The following is a 22,857-nucleotide window of genomic DNA, read 5'->3' as shown; positions in this document are numbered from 1 at the left end:
GATGTGAGTGAGTGTTAAGTTGCTTCAATCATGTCCATCTCTTTGTGACCTTGTAGCCCACCGGACATCTCTGCCCATGGAGATTCTCCAGGCAAGAATACTTTAATGGGTTGCCATGCCCTCTTCTGGGGATCTTCCAAACCCAGGGATAGAACCCACATCTTTTATGTTTTCTGCATTGGCAGCCAGGTTCTTTACCACTAGCGCCATCACTTGAGTTGAGCTGAATTTAGGACACCCAACTGGTGTTGCAGAGAATTGCTTTGTGTGGAGGTAAAACACACACACATTTATGGACCAGAAGTGTCAGAAGTGAAGTGTTCTGCATGATAAGTAAAGGAGGCTCACAGTAGAGAAACACGGGAGGAAATAACTGGGCTTTAGGTTTCTTTTTTTTTTTTTCACTATTTCGTACATTTTTGCTTATTTTTACTCTACAGAGTTACAGTATTATTTTTCTACATGCTTAATAGATCTTTTAAGTTTTTAAATCATGCAAGATAAGTGAATATCTAAGCAACTATGAATATATTCATTAACTGGGACTTCCCAGGGGTTACAGTTGGTAAAGAATCTGTCTGCCAATGCAGGTGACCTGGGTTCCCTCTCTGGGTCGGTAAGATCCCCTGGAGAAAGGGATGGCAACCCACTCCAGTAGTCTTGCCTGGATAATCCCATGGATGCAAGAGCCTGGTGAGCTACAGTCTATGGGGTTGCACAGAGTCAGACACAACTGAGCGACTAACACTTTCACTTTTCTTTTTTGCATTCTGCATTTCTCAAGGAGTTATTAGTAATTTGTTATCTAGTTAAAAATTTACACCTTTACTTAAAACTTTCATTAGCCTCTTACTGCTTGTCCAGCAACAATCTAATTGTTTAGTAAAGCTTAATTAACAATCCCACACATAACACACACCCATGAGTGTGTGCACAGTATGTTCTCACACAGTACGATCTGAGAGAATGTTAGATTAAATAAACATCCCATTATAATATTTGCTCTCCCCACTAGTTAGCAATACTAGTATTAGGATCTCATTCTTTTGGGGGTAAAATTGTGCTTTATGAGATTTTTCTATAAAGAAGTAGCTATTTCAGCAATGGGGATAATATATCAAATCATAAAAACTTTCTAAATTAAAACATGATTGGGATCATGAGTTTTCATGTTCAGGGAGTGTGGAAAGGCTCAGGGAGGAGGATTCTAAGGTTATAATTCAAGGTCTCTGTAGAAAGAATAAGCTCAACTCAGGTGCTATTCTTGGAAGGAAAGCAAATGCACATTCTGGTTATTAAAGAGTTGTTTGTTGCTGTTCAGTTGCTAAGTCATGTCCAACTCTGCAATCCCATGGACTGTAGCCCACCAGGTTCCTCCGTCCATGGGATTTCTCAGGCAAGAATACTGGAAAAGTGGGTAGCTATTTCCTTCTCCAGTGGATCTTCCTGACCCAAAGATAGAATCTGTGTCTCCTGTATTGACAGGAAGATTCTTAACCATTGAACCACCAGGAAAGCCCTCTTAAAGGGTTAGAGGTAAAGGAAATTAGAAAATCTGCCATTGGAATAGACAGCTAGTCCATCTTAGGCTTCCCGGGTGGCTCAGTGTTAAAGAATCTGCCCGCCAATACAGGAGATGTGGGTTGGATCCCTGGGTTCGAAAGATCCTCTGGAGAAGGAAACAGCAACTCTCTCTAGTATTCTTGCCTGGAGAATCCCATGTACAGAGGAGCCTGGCAGGCTACCATCCATGGGTTCAATAAAGAGTTGGACAACGTGAAACACACACACACATCCCTGGTGTACCATGACTTCCTGGAACAATTTGTCGCTCACAATATGACCCAATAAAAATGTTTTGAATAAGTAAGTAAGAATAAAAGAATATGTACCAGATCTTCTTTATGAAACATTCAGAACAAGAAACTACTTTACAGACTGAGAATCCTATGTCTAGGATATGATAGAGTATGCCTGGCACTATCCTAATACAGAAGGAAAACACTTCTCTGATTTTCAAAACTATGAAACTGAGTCTTTGAGACATATACAACTATAAGAAAACTGATGGACAAAAGCACAAAGATGCTTTGACTTAATTAAATTATAAATGGTCCCCAAGCAAACGGCTTGAAATCCCTAATGGTCAACAGCAACTACCCAAGCTCAAAGAGAACAAGCAGGAAATATGATTTGGTCCATATATTAAACTTGCAAAAGTCACAGAAATGAAACACAAATATGTGATTGATATTTTATTAGGAGGAGCAAAATACAAGAATGCATTTAACTTAAACATAATCTACACCAATGTAATTTTAAAAAATGTGATTGAGTGGGCCAAGGCTATATAAGAAGCTAACATTCCAAGAAGTTATGTGATATCAAAGGTACATAGAAGTGCTTTGTACTATCCATACCATGCTTCTGTTAATCTAAAATTACTCCTATAAAAAAATTGAAAAGCAAATGCAATAAAAAATAAAATATTGATTTCACCTCTTAGAGGTGAAAATGTTATCCTGTGTATGTAACAGGAATGTCATTCTTAGAAAAAACATGCTTATGTAAAAGAGTGTGTATGTGTTATTGTGTGTGTGTGTGTGTTTGTGTGTGTGTGTACACAGAGAGAAGATTAAGTAAATGTGTGAAAATGTTCATCACTGAATATAAATGGGGGCAACACAGATTTTCATTGTATAATTTTTAAGCTATGTTATGTTTGATTTTTACAAAGTGAAAAATAGTTTGAAAAAAGAAACAAACAAAAAATAAAGAACTCCAAATTGTGCCGAGTTTGAACATGGCCTTACGTTAAGTGGTTTCTGATAATCTTCACAATAAGATAAAAAATCAGAAAAATTATTTCCATCTAAAAATGGAGAATTTTCAAAGTTTTGGTAATTCATCTTTTGAGACTTAAGAATTCAAAGCATTATGTTCTTAAGTAGGCTGTAAGAATAAAGTTTAACATGGTGTTTATGTGGGTGTGTATGGGAAATGAAGAAATTATTCAGCATGAAAATCTCACACCTCACCATTTGGTAAAAGCCAAGCCTTGCACATACATATGTTATTTAGAAACAGCTAAGATAATTTCCAATATTTATATTGCTTGGAAATATTTTTTCATTTTCCTTTTGTGAAGAAGAAATTGAGGCACTGGAGTATCTGGTGCTTCAGTAAAAAATTTATAGTCGCTGAACTTTTAGTAAAATCATTTCCATAAGGTGTGTGTGTGTGTGTGTGTGATTTTAAACATATTGTTTTTATAATGGTAGCTGTTCATGATTATCTATAATAAGAAAAATATGTTTATAAAGTATTATCAATGATATTGTTAAAAACAATTTTCTTTTTGCCTATTTTAACTTTGTTTGCAATTAAAAAAATTTTTTTCTTCTAGGTCCTTGTTAAACCTTATGATCTAGCAATCCCACTGCTGGGCATACACACTGAGGAAACCAGAAGGGAAAGAGACACGTGTACCCCAATGTTCATCGCAGCACTGTTTATAATAGCCAGGACATGGAAGCAACCTAGATGTCCATCAGCAGATGAATGGATAAGAAAGCTGTGGTACATATACACAATGGAGTATTACTCAGCCATTAAAAAGAATACATTTGAATCAGTTCTAATGAGGTGGATGAAACTGGAGCCTATTCTACAGAGTGAAGTAAGCCAGAAGGAAAAACATCAATACAGTATACTAACGCATATATATGTAATTTAGAAAGATGGTAACAATAACCCGGTGTACGAGACAGCAAAAGAGACACTGATGTATAGAACAGTCTTATGGACTCTGTGGGAGAGGGAGAGGGTGAGAAGATTTGGGAGAATGGCATTGAAACATGTAAAATATCATGTAAGAAACGAGTTGCCAGTCCAGGTTCGATACACGATACTGGATGCTTGGGGCTAGTGCACTGGGACGACCCAGAGGGATGGTATGGGGAGGGAGGAGGGAGGAGGGTTCAGGATGGGGAACACATGTATACCTGTGGCGGATTCATTTTGATATTTGGCAAAACTAATACAATTATATAAAGTTTAAAAATAAAATAAAATTTAAAAAAAAAATAAAATAAAATCTAAAAAAAAAAAAAAATTTTTTTTAATATCCCAGGGATAACTCCTACAGCCCCAGTATAATGAATCATTCTTCTAGGCGTGCTTCAGCAGCAGAAGAGAAAGTATTTTATTCACTCAACTCTTTACTACTACACTCTGATTCTTCCTTTCACTCATGAACTTAAAATCTGCTACTTAGAGAATATCAGCATCAAAGCGTGGGAAATAAAATTCATAGAAAATCCACTAATCATTTACAAATTGAGTTTTATGTTCCTCTCTCCTACAAATTTATGTACAAACTTATGTTTACATTCTTGACTCCTATTTGTGGGTAAAATTTATCAATTTGATTTTTATGCCTTCTTATATTTGTTAAATGAAGTGGGAAATTTCCAAAGAACCCAGTAGTTGAAAGAAATTAGTTGATAAAGAAAAAGGAATTGAATGGTCACAGATGATGTAGCACTTTATTTGCAGGAGGGAGTCTTGAGTGGGAACATAAATCTAGCAATTAGTTTATGCATGTAATAAGTGTTCATCTCACACTGATTTTCTGAGCAGTTTCATCTGACCAGGAGACAAGTAGCAATGAATTTAGATTCAGATGAAAAACTGAAGAGTACAGTTCATTCTTTAAGTTCATTCAAGGCTTTTTAGTTAAACAGTTCTTTTCCTAGTAAAGTACATTTTTTTCCCTTGTCTGTTTGTTTTGGTTTGTGTGTGTGTGTGTGTGTGTGTGTGTGTGTGTTTAATGAGTTTTGGAATGTACAGTGAAGAAAAAGATATATATATATATATATATATCCAGAAACACATCTGAAACCTGAATTACTATAACGTTTTGCCTTTTTCATCACAGTTTTGTCACTAGGGAGACACAATTTACGAAGAGCTTAACAATGTGGAGGCATAATCTTTTTTCCAGGTAATTTCAGATCAGATAGTTGACCTTGGAGAGGCTTTACTGGAATTTCTAGTCCCACAAGAGGCTCACAGAGAAGACAAGATGTTCTGAAACCACATATTTCTATTAGTCATAGCTAGGGAACACTGCCATTACCTCTTCCTATGTTTCAGTACCAATTGCCACTTCTAAAAAAGAAGAGCATTGATAAAATTATTTCTCACAGGAAAAAAGATTTAACACAACCAAAGCTATATTACCACTCAATTTTTCATCTACAGAGATTGACAAAAAATAATCCACTAGAGTCGTTTTAAAAATAATGGTGTTATAATAGAATGCTGTCATCAATATACTGAAAGGAAACAATTGACTTTAGGCTGACATCAGACGTATGAAGATGCTGCTGCTTACTACAATACACAAATGACAATCATTATGGCAAATATGATGGGAATATGAGAGCAGCAATAAGCTTAGAGATACAATTTGTAAATACTCAGGAAGAAACGGAAAAGGAGAGTTTTAAGACAGCCTAAGCAAAATGTGATAATGGAATGGACAAGGGTTGTGTCAGTGGATAAGTCTGAGATATTCAGGAAGCGTAACCTTCCAGCACCTGATGGACTGGATACAAAGAATAGAAGAGTGGATTTAGCATGGGTTTGTGGCTTATGTTCTAAGTATATGCTGCTGGGAAGAATGTGGAGAAACAGACTCTAGATATTTTAATTTTGAGATAGTTATGAGAAACCTAACAGGAGATACTGACTAGTTAGTGGAACAAGACAGGAGTTCATAGTGGATATTTAAAGGGGAACTATCGGTTCAATTTTGGAAATCATAAATGGATGAACTCCCTAATGAAAAGGCATTCTAGGAAAAAAAAATTCTTTTCAATTTTCTTGTAGAGAATCTTATGTAAATAGTGGTGATTTCATTTCTCTTTTTCCAATGCTTATTCCTTCTATTTATTTTTGTAGCCTTACTGCACTCATCAGGATTTCTAGGACAACACTGAGTACATGTGGTTTTGGTATGCACCCTCGTTTGTACCTAATTTTAAAGAAAGCTCTCAATATATGATCATTAAATATTTGTTTTCCTCTAGGTTATTTTGTAGATAAGTTGCCTTATGTTAAGAAGTTCCTTACTTGTAGCTTCGTAGCATTTTTTTAATTTCCTTTTTAAAAAAATCTTGACTGGATGTTGAATTCTCTCTCAAATGCTTATTTTTTTTTTGTATCTACTGAAGCAATAATATTATTTCTCCTTTAAAATGATGATCTATTTCTAGAATAATTTTAACCTGGTGACAATATATTATTTTTTAATATATTACTTTGACTTGCTAACATATTTTCTATAATTTTTCAACTATGTTAATCAATCAAATTTTTCTCTAATTATCATTTCCCATAATTTGCTTAATAAGTTATGATTCAAGTTTGTATAATCCCATAATCCTATTCTCTGGAAAATATGCAAAAACTAAAAATAATGTGACTGGAATATTGGATTTCATTCCAATCCCAAAGAAAGGCAGTGCCAAAGAATGCTCAAACTACGGCACACTTGCACTCATCTCACACGCTAGCAAACTAATGCTCATAATTCCCCAAGTCAGTACCTGAACCGTGAACTTCCAGATGTTCAAGCTGGATTTAGAAAAGGCAGAGGAACCAGAGATCAAATTGCCAATATCCATTGGATCACTGAAAAAGCAAGAGAGTTCCAGAAAAACATCTGCTTTATTGACTATGCCAAAGCCTTTGACTGTCTGGACCACAACAAACTGTGGAAAATTCTGAAAGAGATAGGAATACCAGACTACCTGACCTGCCTTCTGAGAAGTCTCTATGCAGGTCAGGAAGCAACAGTTAGAACTGGACATGGAACAACAGACTGGTTCCAAATAGGAAAAAGAGCACGTCAAGGCTGTATATTGTCACCCTGCTTATTTAACTTATATGCAAAGTACATCATGAGAAACGGTAGACTGAAAGAAGCACAAGCTGGAATCACGATTGCTGGGAGAAATATCAATAATCTCAGATATGCAGATGACACCACCTTTCTTGCAGAAGGTGAAGAATAACTAAAGAGCCTCTTGATGAAAGTGAAAGAAAAGAGTGAAAAAGTTGGCTTAAAACTCAACATTCAGAAAACTAAGATCATGGCGTTCGGTCCCATCACTTCATGGTAAATAGATGGGGAAGCAAGGGAAACAGTGAAAGACTGTATTATCTGGGGCTCCAAAATCACTGCAGATGGTGACTGCAACCATGAAATTAAAAGATGCTTGCTCCTTGGAAGAAAAGTTATGACCAACCTAGACAACATATTAAAAAGCAGAGACATTACTTTGACAACAAAGGTCCATCTAGTCAAAGCTATGTTTTTTTAAGTAGTCATGTATGGATGGGAGAAGGCAATGGCAATCCACTCCAGTATTCTTGCCTGGAGAATCCCAGGGACAGAGGAGCCTGGTGGGCTGCTGTCTATGGGGTCACACAGAGTTAGACATGACTGACACGACTTAGCAGCAGCAGCAGCAGCAACAGCATGTATGGATGTGAGCATTGGACTATAAAGAAAGCTGAATGCTGAAAAATTGATGCTTTTGAACTGTGGTGTTGGAGAAGGCTCTTGAGAGTCCCTTGGACTGGACTGCAAGGAGATGCAACCAGTCCATCCTAAAGAAAATCAGTTCTGATTATCCATTGGAACGACTGATGCTGAATGTTTTGGCCATCTGATGCAAAGAACTGACTCATTTGAAAAGACCCTGATGCTGGGAAGGATTGAGGTGGGAGGAGAAGCGGAAGACAGAGGATGAGATAGTTGGATGGCATCACTGACTCAATGGACAGGAGGAGTCTGAGTAAACTCCGGGAGTTGGTGATGGACAAGGAGGCATGGCATGCTGCAGTCCATGAGGTCCCAGAGAGTTGGACATGACGGAGCCACTAAAATAAACTGAACCGAACTGAATAAACACTTTGTAAAGCTTCATGGAAAACCCTTAGTTACTTTTTCTGGAGACAATGATAATACAGAAGTGTTAAGAGAATGAGACATTGGTACTCAAGATTTATGATAATCATCAATTTGATAAATACTAATTACTAATACTAATACTAAATACTAATTACTAGTGGCTGATGTTTTTGATGATTCTTTTTTAAATCATAACAACTCTAAGATATAGTTTCTCTTATTACTCTCACTGTACATATTGAAAAACTTTAGTTTGGGAGGTTGAGAAATCTGACATCATATAGTCCTTATACAGTAGAAGAAAAATTTGACTGAAGTCAGTCTTATTCCAGAATTTGCAATATTTATCTTTTCACTTTGACAAATTTATTATAAAAAGGGACAAACTGCTGAAGGATTTTCTCTTATAAACCAGTTTGAGTTTATTTTCTTCTTGGGAATTTATGGTGATTAAACAAAATATCTGTGAAGAATATTTTTATTCTACTTGACTCTTGTTACAATTTGTACTTGGGCTTATATTCAGAAATCTTTTATTGTAATTCTTATTCTGGGTAGGATTTTGTTCTTTCTAACTCTAGGCTCACTATTTAACTTCATCTCTTGCTGATATGAGTCGGAGCATATATTTTCTAATGCTGAAATCATGACCATATGGAATTTCCTTCTGTGAATCTGATCAAAGTATAGATGCTAATTGCATTTATAACTGTTACAATAATTCATATAATAATTCATTTAAATATAGTGTAATAGTTCCATAATTTAATGAATATCTATAGTCATTTTGTTCAGGAGAAAGTGATCCACAAATTACACAATTGATATATCTGCGTAAAGTACTAGTTGCTAGGTTGCTAAACTGTTTTTGCTTTCTAATAGTTTCTATACATGTAAGTTGAATTTTGAAGTTTCTGTCTTTCAAATTTTAAAAACATGGGTTTACTTTTGAAAAATACATCAATGACTGTCAGGGTATGAGTTCCACAATTTAAGGGAATTGATGGTAATTAAATAAGTGGAAATAAAAATATGCTTTGTATCTTGTGATAACTAAAATCATGCCATTTAATACCTGTGAAACTACAAGGACAAAATATAATCAATAACAAGTAAATATGTTTTAATATTAAAATGATTATTATTTTATTACAAACAGTATTCATTATCTATTGCTATATGACAAATGACTCCAAAACTTATTGACTTAAACATTTCATTTCTTGAAATTCTGTGGGTCAGCATGACTTCTGTCATTGGCTGATAGGTGAGTTGGGAGCATCAACAGATGCCAAAAATGAGAAATATTGAGATAAAGTATTAGGATAGAATTTTAAAACAATCCATTCATTTCAACGGATTTATCGAGAAAACAGCAAAATTACAACTTGAAAGAGAATCAGTGGTTGATGGGTGAGTTGGGAACCAGTGAGGTGGGGTGCCTGGGATGGATAAGTCTCACTTTCCATGGGATCTTTCATCCTTGGAAAGAATAAATCAGATTCTTCACATATAGTCTCTGGGCCATGTTCCAACCAAAGGCAAGCAGAGCCTGGATGGCCTTTCAAGGCTTTGTTTTTAAAGTCACACAATGTAGTAACAGCTTTTGTCACAGTATATTGGTCAAAGCAAGTGACCAGACAGCCCATATTCAAAGGGTGGGGAAGTATACTGTGCCTCCTTGGGGAAGAAGCTGCAATGTGGAATCACAATGGGCCACAGACACAGGGGCCATGGCTCACTGGAGGCCATTATTTTAAGAACTTACAACACCAACTCAATGACAGTTTGATGCAACGTCTTTTGAAAGGTTAAGTCCATAATTGCTTTAACCTCATGCTGAGATATAAAACATATTATTTTTGGTTTGAGAGTCTCATATATCACCTCAAACTGCTTTTTATGGCACTTTAATGAAATCAAGGTGCTTTTATCTTTTCAAAATATAAAAAGGGTGCCTCCAAGATAGTGTAAGCTCATTACATAAAAGAATGAAGATATTATTAAAAGGAATTTCAGCAGATGCCATAAATGAGAAATACTGAGATACATTATTGGGATAGAATTTTAAAACAGTCCTTTCATTTCAATGGATTTATCTAAATAATAGCCAAATAAGAATGTGAAAGAGAGTACATTCAAATAGTCTTTGTAATTTTTTGTTTGTAAAAATAGGCCATTTTGATAGTGAGTTTGGTCTGTTTGTGAGCACATAAATGGCTTGCGAAAGAGAAAAACCAAAATCTGCTCTGAATTTCAGTTACAGCATATTCAAAAGCACAACTTGTCTTCTCAAACTACATATTGTTTTGAGATCCACATTCAATATCCATTTATTGAATACCTAATATGTCTCAGATATCACTTATTTCACCATTACTGCTAGTTTTAACCAATGAAAAGACATAATATTATTATGGCCACTTAACAGAAGAAAAATATAGCAGCCAAACTACTCATCTGCTGGGCTAAAGTGTACATAGTGGCACTCAAATTTAAATTCATATTTTAAGAACCTTCATTCGTTCTGTGTCCACTGCTACCGTCCTAAAATTTTATCATATCAAGTCATTATTAGGTAGGAAAACTTTGCAAAAATACTGCTTTTCCTAAATAATAAAAATAAGGCAGCTTAGTTACAAAAGCTTTTGAGATAAATAATTGGCATTTCCTGAATGTTAACAACAAATGTTACTGGCACTAGCTGTAGTACTTCATATTTATTTTTCCATTTTATTAAAAAGTCTGCAAAGGAGGTACTATTTTTTTTTCCCCCATAAGTGTCAGTTTTATTTGACAGCGTAGTACAGAGCTAAGGCACAAACTAGCTGTTTCCAAGGGTTAGAGGGGCAGTGGTGCAGATGGGAAGCAAGCCCTCTTGGGCGCTGGGCCCACCGGCAGCCTTCTTGGCTAGAGGCTGTGCCTCAGTCCTGAGCCCCAGCAAACCAAAGGCTGTGTTGAAGAGGTTGATAGGTGTGGAATCATCAGTGATGAGGGTCGATTTTAGGCCCAGGATCTGGAGCAATTGTTTTGGTTTTTCTTGGTGCCCTGTAAATAAATTCTTCGGTACCATTTTTCTAGATTTCATACATATATATATGTTAGAATACGATATCTATCTTTCTATATCTGACTTACTTCACTCTGTATAATAGGCTTTAGGTTCATCCACCTCATTAGAACTGACTCAAATGTGCTCCTTTTATGGCTGAGTAATATTCCATTGTGTATATGTATCATTACTTCTTTAACCTTTCATCTGTTGATGGACATCTAGGTTGCTTCCATGTTCTAGCTATTGTAAATAGTCCTGCACTGAATAATGTGATACATGTGTCTTTTTCAATTTTGGTTTCCTCAGGGTATATGCCTAGGAGTGGGATTGCTGGGTCACATGGTGGTTTTATTCCCAGTTTGAAAGGAATCTCTATACTGTCTTCCATAGTGACTGTATCAATTTATATTCCCACCAACAGAGAAGAGTGTTCCCTTTTCTTCACACCCTCTCCAGCATTTATTGTTTATAGAATTCATGATGGCCATTCTGACTAGTGTGAGGTGATACCTCATTGTAAGTTTGACCTGCATTTCTTTAATGATGAGCAATGTTGAGCATCTTTTCATGAGTTTGTTATCCATCTGTATGTCTTCTTTGGAGAAATGTCTGTTTAGGTCTTTTTCCCACTTTTTGACTGGGTTCTTTGTTTTCCTGGTATTCAGTTGTATGAGCTACTTGTATATTTTAGAAATTAATCCTCTCTTGTTTCATTTGCTATTATTTTCTGCCATTCTGCGGGTTGTCTTTTCACCTTGCTTATAGTTTCCTTTGCTGTGCAAAAGCTTTTAAGTTTAACCAGGTCCCACTTATTTACTTTTGTTTTTATTTCCATTACTCTAGGAAGTGGATCATAGAGGATCTTGCTTTGATTTATGTCATAGAATGTTCTGCCTATGTTTTCCTCTAAGAGTTTTATAGTTTCTGATCTTACATTTAGGTCTTTAATCCACTTTAAGTTTATCTTTGGGTATGGTGTTAGGAAGTGTTCTAATTTCATTCTTTTACATGGAGCTGTCCAGTTTTCCCAGCATCATTTATTGAAGAGGCTGTCTTTGCCCCATTGTATATCCTTGCCTCGTTTGTCAAAAATATGGCACCATAGGTGCATGGGTTTATTTCTGGGCTTTCTATCTTCTTCCATTGGTATACTGTTCTGTTTTTTTGCCAGTACCATACTGTATTGATGACTGTAGCTTCATAGTATTATTTGAAATCAGGAAGCTTGATTCCTCCAGCTCCATTCTTCTTTCTCAAGACTGCTTTGCCTATTTGGGGTCTTTTCTGTTCCCATATGAATGTGAAATTTTTTCTAGTTCTGTGAAAAATGCCATTGGTAATTTGATAGGGATCACATTGAATCTGTAGATTGCATTTGGTAATATAGTCATTTTCAACAGTATTGATTCTTCCTACCCAGCAACATGGAATATCTCTCCATCTGTTTTGCCATCTTTGATTTCTTTCATTAGTGTCTTATAATTTTCTGTGTACAGTTCTTTAATCTCCTTAGGTAAGTTTATTCCTAGGTATTTATTTCTTCTTCTTGCAATGGTGAATGGGATTGATTCCTTAATTTCTCTTTCTGATTTTTCATTCTTATATAGAAATGCAAGTGATTTCTGTGTATTGATTTTGTATCCTGCAGCTTTGCTCAATTCACCAATTAGCTTTAGCAATTTTCTGATACTGTCTTTAGGGTTCTCTGTGTACAGTATCACGTCATCTGCAAACAGTGAGAGCGTTACTTCTTTTCCGATCTGGATTCCTTTTATTTCTTTTTATTTTCTATGATTGCTATAGCTAGGACTTCCAACACTATGTTGAATAATAGAGGTGAAAGTCAACACTCTTGTCTTGTTCCTGATCTTAGGGGGAATGTTTTCAGTTTTTACCCATTCAGAATAATGTTTGCTGTAGGCTTATTTTGTATGGCCTTTACAATGTTGAGGTAGGTTCCTTCTATGCCCATTTTTTGAAGAGTTTTAATCATAAATGGGTGCTGAATTTTGTCAAAGGCTTTTTCTGCATCGATTGAGACAATCATATGGTTTTTACCTTTCAATTTGTTAATATGGCATATCACATTGATTGATTTGTTTATATTGAAGAATCCTTGCACCCCTGGAATAAACCCAGATTGATCATGGTGTATGAGCTTTTTGATGTGTTGCTGAATTCTGTTTGCCAAAATATGGCTGAGGATTTTTGCATCTATGTTCCTCAGTGATATTGAGCTGTAGTTTTCTTTTTTTTGCGTTGTCATTGCCTGGTTTTGGTATCAGGGTGATGGTGGTCTTGTAGAATGAGTTTGTAAGTGTTCCTTCCTCTGTAATTTTTTGAAAGAGTTTTAGAAGGACAGGGCTTAGTTCTTCTCTAAATGTTTGGTAGAATTCTCCTGTGAAGCCATGGGGTCCTCGGCTTTTGTTTTGGGGGAGATTTTTTTTCACAGCTTCAATTCCAGTGCTTGTAATTCAGTTGTTCATAATTTCTATTTCTTTCTGGTTCAGTCTTGAAAGATTGAACTTTACTAAGAATCTCTCCATTTCTTCCAGGTTTTCCATTTTATTGCCATATACTTGTTCATAATAGTCTCTTATAATCCTTTGTATTTCTACATTGTCTGTTGTAACCTCTCCTTTTTCACTTTTAATTTTGTTGATTTGGTTCTACTCTCTTTTTTTCTTGATGAGTCTGGCTAAAGATTTGCCAATTTTGTTTATCTTCTCAAAGAACCAGCCTTTAGTTTTATTAATCTTTACCTTTGTTTCTTTCATTTCTTTTTCATTTATTTCTGCTCAGATATTTATGATTTCTTTCCTTCTACTTTTTTTTTTGTTGTTCTTTTTCCAGTTGTTTTAGATGTCTGTTTAATGTTTTTCTTGTTTCATGAGGTAGGATTGTATTGCTACAAACTTCCTTCTTAGAACTGCTTTTGCTGCATTCCATAGGTTTTGAGTTGTATTTTCATTGTCATTTGTTTCTAGAAATTTTTTCATTTACTGTTTGATTTTTTCAGTAACCTGTTGATTATTTAGAAACATGCTGGCTTAATCTCCATATGTTTCTGTTTCTTACAGTTTTTTTTTTTTTTTTTCCCCTTGTAATTGATGTCAGATGTAATTGTGGTCAGAGAAGATGCTTGATACAATCTCTATTTTCTTAAATTTACTGAGGTTTGACTTTTGACCCAAGATGTGGTCTATCCTGGAGAATGTTTCATGTGCATTTGAGAAGAAGGTGTATTCTTCTGCATTTGGATTGAAGATACTGAAGATATCAATGAGATCCATCTCATCTAATGTATCTTTTAAGACTTGCATTTCCTTATTAATTTTCTGTTTTGATGATCTGTTCATTGATGTGAGTGGGGTGTTAAAGTCTCCTACTAATATTGTGTTTCTGTCAATTTCTCCTTTGATGTCTGTTACTGTTTGTCTTTATGTATTGAGGTGCTCCTGTGTTGGGTGCATAGATATTTACAATTGTTATGTCTTCTTCTTGGATTGATCCCTTTATCGTTATGTAGTGTTCTCCCCTATCTTCTTTATTTTAAGGTCTATTTTTTCTGACACGAGGATTGGTACTCCAGCTCTCTTTTGCTTCCAGCTTGCAAGGAATATATTTTTCCATCCTCTCATTTTCAGTCCATTTGTGTGTTTAGGTCTGAAGTGGGTTTCTTGTAGACAGCATATATATGGGATGTGCTTTTGTATCCATTCAGCCAGGCTGTGTTTTTTGGTTGGAGCATTTAATCCACTTACATTTAAAGTAATTATTGATATATATGTTCCTATTGCCATTTTCTTAATTGTTTGGGATTGATTTTGTAGATCTTTTTCTACTCATATTTCTTGGCTACAAAGTCCTTTTAACATTTGTGTAAACCTGGTTTGGTGGTACTGAATTCTCTTGACTTTTGTTGTCTGAAAAACTTTTTACTTCTCCATCAATTGTAAATTAAATCCTTGCTGGGTATAGTAATCTTGGTTGTAGATTTTTCCCTTTCAGTACTTTAAATATATCCTGCCATTCCCTTCTGGCCTTCAGAGTTTCTGCTGAAAGATCAGCTATTAAACATATGGGGTTTCCCTTGTATGTTACTTGTTGCTTCTCCCTTGCTGTTTTTAATATTCTTTCTTTGTGCTTAGTCTTTCTTAGTTTGATTAGTATGTGTCTTGGCATTTCTCCTTGGATTTATCCTGTATGGGACTCTTTGCACCTCCTGTACTTGATTGACTATTTCCTTTTCCATGTTGGGGAAATTTTCAACTATAATCTCTTCAAAAATTTTCTCATACCCTTTCTTTTCTCTTCTTCTGAGACCCCTATAATTCAAATGTTGGTGTGTTTGATTTGGTCCTAAAGGTCTCTGAGACTATGCTCAGTTCTTTTCTTTTTTTCTTTATTCTGCTCTTCAGAAGTTAATTCCACCACTACATCTTCCAGATCACTGATTTATTCTTCTGCTTCAGATACTCTGCTATTTATTCCTTTTAGAGTGTTTTTAATTTCAGTAATTGTGTTGTTTGTCTCTGTATGTTTATTCTTTAATCCTTCTAGGTCTTTGTTAATTGATTCTTGCATTTTCTCCATTCTGTTTTCAAGGTTTTTGATCATCTTTACTATCATTATTCTGAATTTTTTTTAGGTAGTGTACCTATTTCCTCTTCATTTATTTGGACTTCTGTGTTTCTAGTTTGTTCTTCATTTGTGTAGTATTTCTCTGCCTTTTTATTATTATTATTATTTTAGTGTATTGTGTTTGAGGTCTCCTTTTCCCAAGCTTCAAGGCTGAATTCTTTCTTCTTTTTGTTTTCTGCCCTCCTAAGGTTGGTCCCAATGGTTTGTGTAAGCTTTGCATAGGGAGAGATTTGTGCTGAGTTTTTTTGTTTGTTTGTTTTTCCTCTGATGGGCAAGGCTGAGTGAGGTGGTAATCCTGTCTGCTGATGATTGGGTTTGTATTTTTGTTTTGTTTGTTGTTTAGATGAGGTTTCCTGCACAGGGTGCTACTGGTGGTGGGGTGATATTGGGCCTTGTATTCAAGTGGTTTCTTTTGTGTGAGTTCTTAGTATTTGATACTCCCTAGGGTCAGTTCTCTGGTAGTGTAGGGTCCTGGAGTCAGTGCTCCTACTCCAAAGGCTCAGGGCTTGATCTCTGACAAGGATGAATTCAGCTGTAGGGTTGGAGGTACACTGACTGGATTAAATTTTTACAGCCTGGTTTCCTCCTAACATTTAATTTACACACTTTCCATCATGAGGTAAGAAATGTGATGTCTGAAGTTCCAAATCTCTGCTCTGCTCCCAGCTATGAGCACCTCCTCCTCTGCCGTTCACTGCCTGGTGATCCTCCCTCTCAGCTGGGCCGACTGTCTGGCTCCCACCACTGGGGCTACTCTGGCAAGAGGCCCGGGGTGCACTCTTATCCTCCAGCAGACCTCCTCATCTTCCTCGTCTTCCCTGCTCAGGCCTCCCCCTCTGGTCTGTTTGCCCTGCCCACCCCTGGGAACTTCAGCTCCAGTGTGGGCCCACTGCCTGTTGTTTTTAATTTTTGATTTAGGAAACAAGTTTAAAGAAGCCCTGGCACCATCCAAAATCATTTACATGCTCAGAATCTCTCATTAGTCCTTTAAAAATATTCTTTAAAACATATTTTAAAATGCCACCAGAGACCAAATTGCTAACATCCGCTGATCATGGAAAAAGGAAGAGAGTTCCAGAAAAACATCTATTTTTGCTTTATTGACTATGCCAAAGCCTTTGACTGTGTGAATCACAATAAACTGTGGAAAATTCTGAAAGAGATAGGAATACCAGACCACCTGACCTGCCTCTTGAGAAATCTGTATGCAGCTCAGGAAGCAACAGTTAGAACTGGACATGGAAAAATAGACTAGTTCCAAATAGGAAAAGGAGTATGTCAAGGCAGTATATTGTCACCCTGCTTATTTAAAATATATACACAATACATCATGAAAAATGCTGGGCTGGAAGAAACACAAGTTGGAATTAAGATTGCCGGCAGAAATACCAGTAACCTCAGATATGCAGATGACACCACCCTTATGGCAGAAAGTGAAGAGGAACTAAAAAGCCTCTTGATGAAAGTGAAAGTGGAGAGAAAAACTTGGCTTAAAGCTCAACATTCAGAAAACGAAGATCATGGCATCTGGTCCCATCACTTCATGGCAAATAGATGGGGAAACAGTGGAAACAGTGTCAGACTTTATTTTGGGGGGCTCCAAAATCACTGCAGATGGTGATTGCAGCCTTGAAATTAAAAGATGCTTACTCCTTGGAAGGAAAGTTAGAACCAACCTAGATAGCATATTGAAAAGCAGAGACATTACTTTGCCAACAAAGGTCCATCTAGTCAAGGCTATGGTTTTTCCAGTGGTCATATATGGATGTAAGAGTTGGATTGTGAAGAAAGCTGAGTGTCAAAGAATTGATGCTTTTTTTTTTTTAATTTAAATTTATTTATTTTAATTGTTGAACTGTGGTGTTGGAGAAGACTCTTGAGAGTCCCTTAGACTGCAAGGAGATTCAATCAGTCCATTCTAAAGGAGATCAGTCCTGGGTGTTCTTTGGAAGGACTAATGCTAAAGCTGAAACTCCAATACTTTGGCCACCTCATGAGAAGAGTTGAGTCATTGGAAAAGACCTTGATGCTGGGAGGGATTGGGGGCAGGAGGAGAAGGGGACGACAGAGGATGAGATAGTTGGATGGCATCACTGACTTGATGGACATGAGTTTGAGTGAACTCCTGGAGTTGGTGATGGACAGGGAGGCCGGGCATGCTGCAATTCATGGGATTGCAAAGAGTCGGACACAACTGAGCGACTGAACTGAACTGAACTGAAAATGCCACCAAAGTTGAGAGTCATTGCTTTATTTCCCATACTTCTTTAGAAAAAAATGATGTCATTAGTAGGAAGACTAAAAGATGACTCAGAACAAATTGAATAGCAATAATTTTATAGTACTCTTATCACTACTTTTTTAATTTATTTTTTAAATATAAATTTATTTATTTTAATTAGAGGTTAATTACTTTACAATATCACTACTTTAAAACTTCTTAGTGTTTATAAGTGTTAGTCACTCAGTTGTGTCTGACTCTTTGCAATTCCATGGAGCCAGCCAAGCTCCATGATCCATGGAATTCTCAAGGCAAGAATAGTGAAGTGGACAGCCATCCCATTCTCCAGGGGGATCTTCCTGACACAGCTATTGAACCTAGGTCTCCTGCATTTCAGGCAGATTCTTTACCATCTGAGCCACCAAGGAAGCCCAGTGTTTATAAAATTTCATTTAAATATCATATACTAATAGATAAGCATTGTAAGATGTGTGAATCTTCTGAAGGAAATACATTTTGCAAATACATACTTAAAATGATTTAGTTTTTAAAGACTTTTGACGTTTCAGACCATTAAGGTTAAATTTTATTTTTTTTAAAAAGTTTCTTATATTTGAAGAAAAAAAAAGTACATAAATTATCTCTGGATCAAAATTAGTTCCTCCAGAAGCACTTAGGAAATGATACAGTACCATTTTATTGTTCAATATTCTAATAGTTTAAAGTATAATCTCATGTGGATAATTATTTTAAAAGCAGCACTTGTATGAAAAATTCACATGTATCTTTTTCTTGAATTGTTTTCAATATCTACCCTCAAATTAAATCTATTTAAATTATCTGAATACATTATATTATTCTATTCTATAGTAAGTTTATATGTATATAAAATAACATATAGCAAAGTGTTATCTATCTACATATATATATAACATTTGAAACTTGTGTGTATATTTCATACTCAACTATCAGAGCTAATCTAATTAAGCTTACTAGGGTGTTCAGCAAGTTCAGTTACCAAAATCACCAAGTTATATAAAAAAGTAAGGACTTAACACAAAGATTTACATTTTAAAGTGAATTAATTCTCTTATAACAAGTAGATGATAAAAATAAATCCTGTTCTACAGAAACATGGGTATAATAAACTACCACTAACTTCAGAAGCATAACTCTTACAATGACAATAAGAATTTAAGGAAAGGTTTAAAGGATCTCATTTGAGGTCAAACTTACCAGCAAATTTGATATGGAATTTATTTTCAGGCTTTAAGATCTGGACATACAAAGGGCAATTTGGAGCAAAATCTTTTACAGCCCATGCTCTTAAAATTGTTTGGTGATCCTGAAATGATAAAACCCAAAATATCATGAGATGAACTGAAAGTATTATAATATTAAGTAAAATTTGTCAATCAGTGTGTGAAATGGTCACATCTACAGTTTAAAACTAAGCATATGAAATCATTCATTGAGAGTTCTTACTATTAAAGATAAGATAACTTGCTATTTTATGGTGGTGGTTTAGTCACTAAGTCATGTCTGATTCTTGTGATCCCATGAATTGTAGCCCACCAGGCTCCCCTGTCTATGGGATTTTCCAGGCAAGAATACTGAAATGGGTTGCAATTTCCTTCTCCAGGATATCTTCCAGACCCAGGAATTGAAACTGGGTCTCCTACACTGCAGGCAGATTCTTTACCAACTGAGTTATGAGAGAAGCCCAATTTCTATAAAAGAGATCAACAATACATAATTCAATTAGTACTAATTGTCAACACTTAGAAATTAGCAGAGATTAAGAGGAATGTCTTTGACAAGCATAAAAATAATTTTCCCAGAAAATAATTAAGGGGTAGAAACCTTCAGAAATGTGGCAAAATTGAGTTTGTAATAATAGTTTCCATGGGAAAAAGATGGATGTAAAATAATTTTAACATAGATTGTAAAAGGGCAATGACTGCAGAGACCATTTGTGAGAACACATTAGTTTACTTTTTATATGGCAGTAAAGATAAAAGAATTTTGACTTTGTGTGTATTGGAAGAAATCAATAAATTTCAGATATTAAAAAAGTAACAGAAAAGTTTTTGTTGTTTTTTTTAAGAAATGCTAAGATTGAGAAAGGAAGTGAATATCATGCTTACCATGAAATCTTACATATAGTATCACCCCATAACTGATTTAACTGAATAAATCAGTTTGATTTAATTGAATAAATCAAAGCAAATTACAACTGTCCTTCGGTTTCCAGGACTCTCTATGCATAACAAAATATGAGGATGCTCAAATTCTTCATATAAAATGGTACAGTATTTCTTAAAGGAAATCAACCCTGAATATTCATTAGAAGGACTGATACTGAAGCGCCAATACTTTGGCTGCCTGATGCGAAGAGCTGACTCATCGCAAAAGACCTTGCTGGGAATATTGAAGGCAGGAGAAGAGGGCAACTGAGGATGAGTTGGTTAGACAGCATCACTGACTCAATGGACATGAGTTTGAGAACACTCTGGGAGGTAGTGAAGGACAGGGAAGCCTGACATGCTGCAATTCATGGGATCACAAAGAGTTAGATACAAGTTAGGTCACTGAACAACAATTTGCATATAACCTATGCACCACCTCCCAAATACTGTGAATCATCTCTAGATTACTTATAATATTTAGTACAATGTAAATACGATGTTAATAGTTGCTGCCAGCCAGTAAATTCAAATTTTGCTTTTTGAAAATTTCTGGAATTTCTTTTTCAAATATTTTGATCCAAACTTAATTGAATCCAAGGATGCAGAACCCTCAGATACAAAGGGATGACTGTATTAGAAAAATTCTCTAATGTTAGCTACATTCTATTTATTTACTTTTTTACTAAAGTATAGTTGATATACAACATTATGTAAGTTACAAGTGTAAAATATAGTGAGTCACAATTTTTAAAGATTTGTATCTCATCTGTAGTTATTATGAGACATTGACTATATTGCCTGTGTTGTACATATATCCTTGTAGCTTATTTTATACCTAATAGCTTGTACCACTTAACCCTACCCTGAAATTGCCCCTCCTTCACTGCCTCTCCCTACTGGTAACCCTACCTTATTCTCAATAAATATTATTCTTTTTTTGTTATATTCACTAGCCTGTTGTATTATTTAGATTCCATATATAATGATATCATAAAGTATTTGTCTTTGTTTGACTTATTTACTGAGTACAACACCCTCCAAGTCCATCTATGTTGTTGCAAAAGGTAAATTTTCATTCTTTTTATGACAAATATTCATCTTTTCATTATGTGTGTGTATATATATATATACCACATCTTCTTTATCTTTTCATTTGTTGTTAGATACTTGGGTGCTCTATATCCTGGCAATTATAAATAATGCTTTTATGAAAAGTGGGATGCAGGTGTAATCTTCAATTAGTGTTTTTGTTTCTTTCAGATATATACCCAGGAGTGGAACTGCTAGGTCATATGGTAGTTCTATTTTTAGTTTTTTGAGAAACTTTCATACTGTTTTTGACAGTGGCTGCACCAATTTACATTCCCACCAACAATGTACAAGGATTCCATTTTTTTTCACATCCTCTCCAACAATTATTATTTATATTCTTTTTGATAATAGCCATTCTGACAGGTGTGGGTGATATGTCATTGTGATTTTGATTTGCATTTCCCTGATGATCAGTGTTATTGAATAACTTTTCATGCTGCTGTTGGCTATCTGCATACTCTCTAGCCAAAGAAATAAGATGAGAAAACAAAATAAAAGAAACCAAATTGGAAATAAAGTGGCAAAACTTACTGTTTGCAAATAACCTGATACTCTACATAGAAAATCCTAAAGATGCCACCAGAAAATGACTCTAGCTCATCAATGAATCTAATAATGTTTCAGGATACAAAATGAATATACAGAAATCTGTTGCTTTCCTATACACTAATAACAAAATATCAGAAAAACAAATTAAGGAAATAATCTCATTTATCATCACATCAAAAGGAATAAAATATCTAGGAATAAACCTCCCTAAGAAGGTAAAAGACTTGTACTCTGAAAACTACACAATGCTGATGAAAGAAAGTGTAAACCATACAGATGAAAAGATATATTGTATTCTCAGATTGGAAGAATTAATATTATTAAAATGACTGTAATCTCCAAGGCAATCTATAGATTTAGTGCAACCCCTATCAAAATACCAATGGCATTTTTAACAAAGCTAGAATAAATAACTTTAAAATTTGCATGAATACAAATGATCCCAAATATTCAAGACTATCTTGAGAAAGAAAAACAAAACTGGAGGAATCACACTCGCTGTCTTCAGATTATACTACAAACTAGAGTAATCAAACCAATCAAACAGACTCATAGATCAATGGAACAGAATAGAGATCCAAGAGATAAATTCACATACATATGGTCAATTAATAGACATCAAACGGGGAAAATATATACAAAGGATAAAAGACAGTCTCTTCAACAAGTGGTGCTGGGAAAACTGGATAGTTACATTTAAAAGAATGAAATTGGAACATTCTCTTCCACTAAACACAAAAATAAGCTCAAAATGGATTAAGACCTAAATGGAAGACCAGCAACCATAACACTCCTGAACAAAAACAGGCAAAACATTCTTTGACAATAAATTGTAGTAATTGTTTTGGATCTATTTCCTAAAGTGAATGAAATAAAAGCAAAAACAAACAAATGGGACCTAAACTTAAAAGCTTTTGCACAGCAAAGGAAACCATTGGCAAAATAAAAAGATAAACTACAGAACGGGAGAAAGTATTTGCAAATTATATGACCAGGAAGGTTGATAGCCAAAACCTATAAACAGTCCATACAATCCAACATCAAAAACCAAACAAGCTGAATAAAAAAGGGGCAGAAGACTTGAATATATATTGTTTTCAAAGAGGACAGGCACATAATAAGT

General features: G+C 35.2%; 1 protein-coding gene across 11 annotated transcripts in view; it reads right to left on the bottom strand.

Annotated features, from left to right (window-relative positions):
- Positions 1 to 22,857, bottom strand: part of KCNT2 (potassium sodium-activated channel subfamily T member 2) — a 433,505-nt gene that overhangs the window by 162,156 nt on the left and 248,492 nt on the right. For all 11 annotated transcript variants that reach the window (XM_027564397.1, XM_027564399.1, XM_027564402.1 and 8 more), the window contains exon 13: positions 19,141 to 19,249. In XM_027564397.1, the coding sequence (XP_027420198.1) occupies positions 19,141 to 19,249 (109 nt within the window). The remainder of the gene's footprint in view (positions 1 to 19,140; positions 19,250 to 22,857) is intronic.

This window comes from Bos indicus x Bos taurus, chromosome 16, assembly GCF_003369695.1.
Source record: "Bos indicus x Bos taurus breed Angus x Brahman F1 hybrid chromosome 16, Bos_hybrid_MaternalHap_v2.0, whole genome shotgun sequence".
In the NCBI taxonomy this organism is placed as follows: domain Eukaryota; kingdom Metazoa; phylum Chordata; class Mammalia; order Artiodactyla; family Bovidae; genus Bos; species Bos indicus x Bos taurus.
This window is presented reverse-complemented; position numbering and strand designations above follow the sequence as displayed.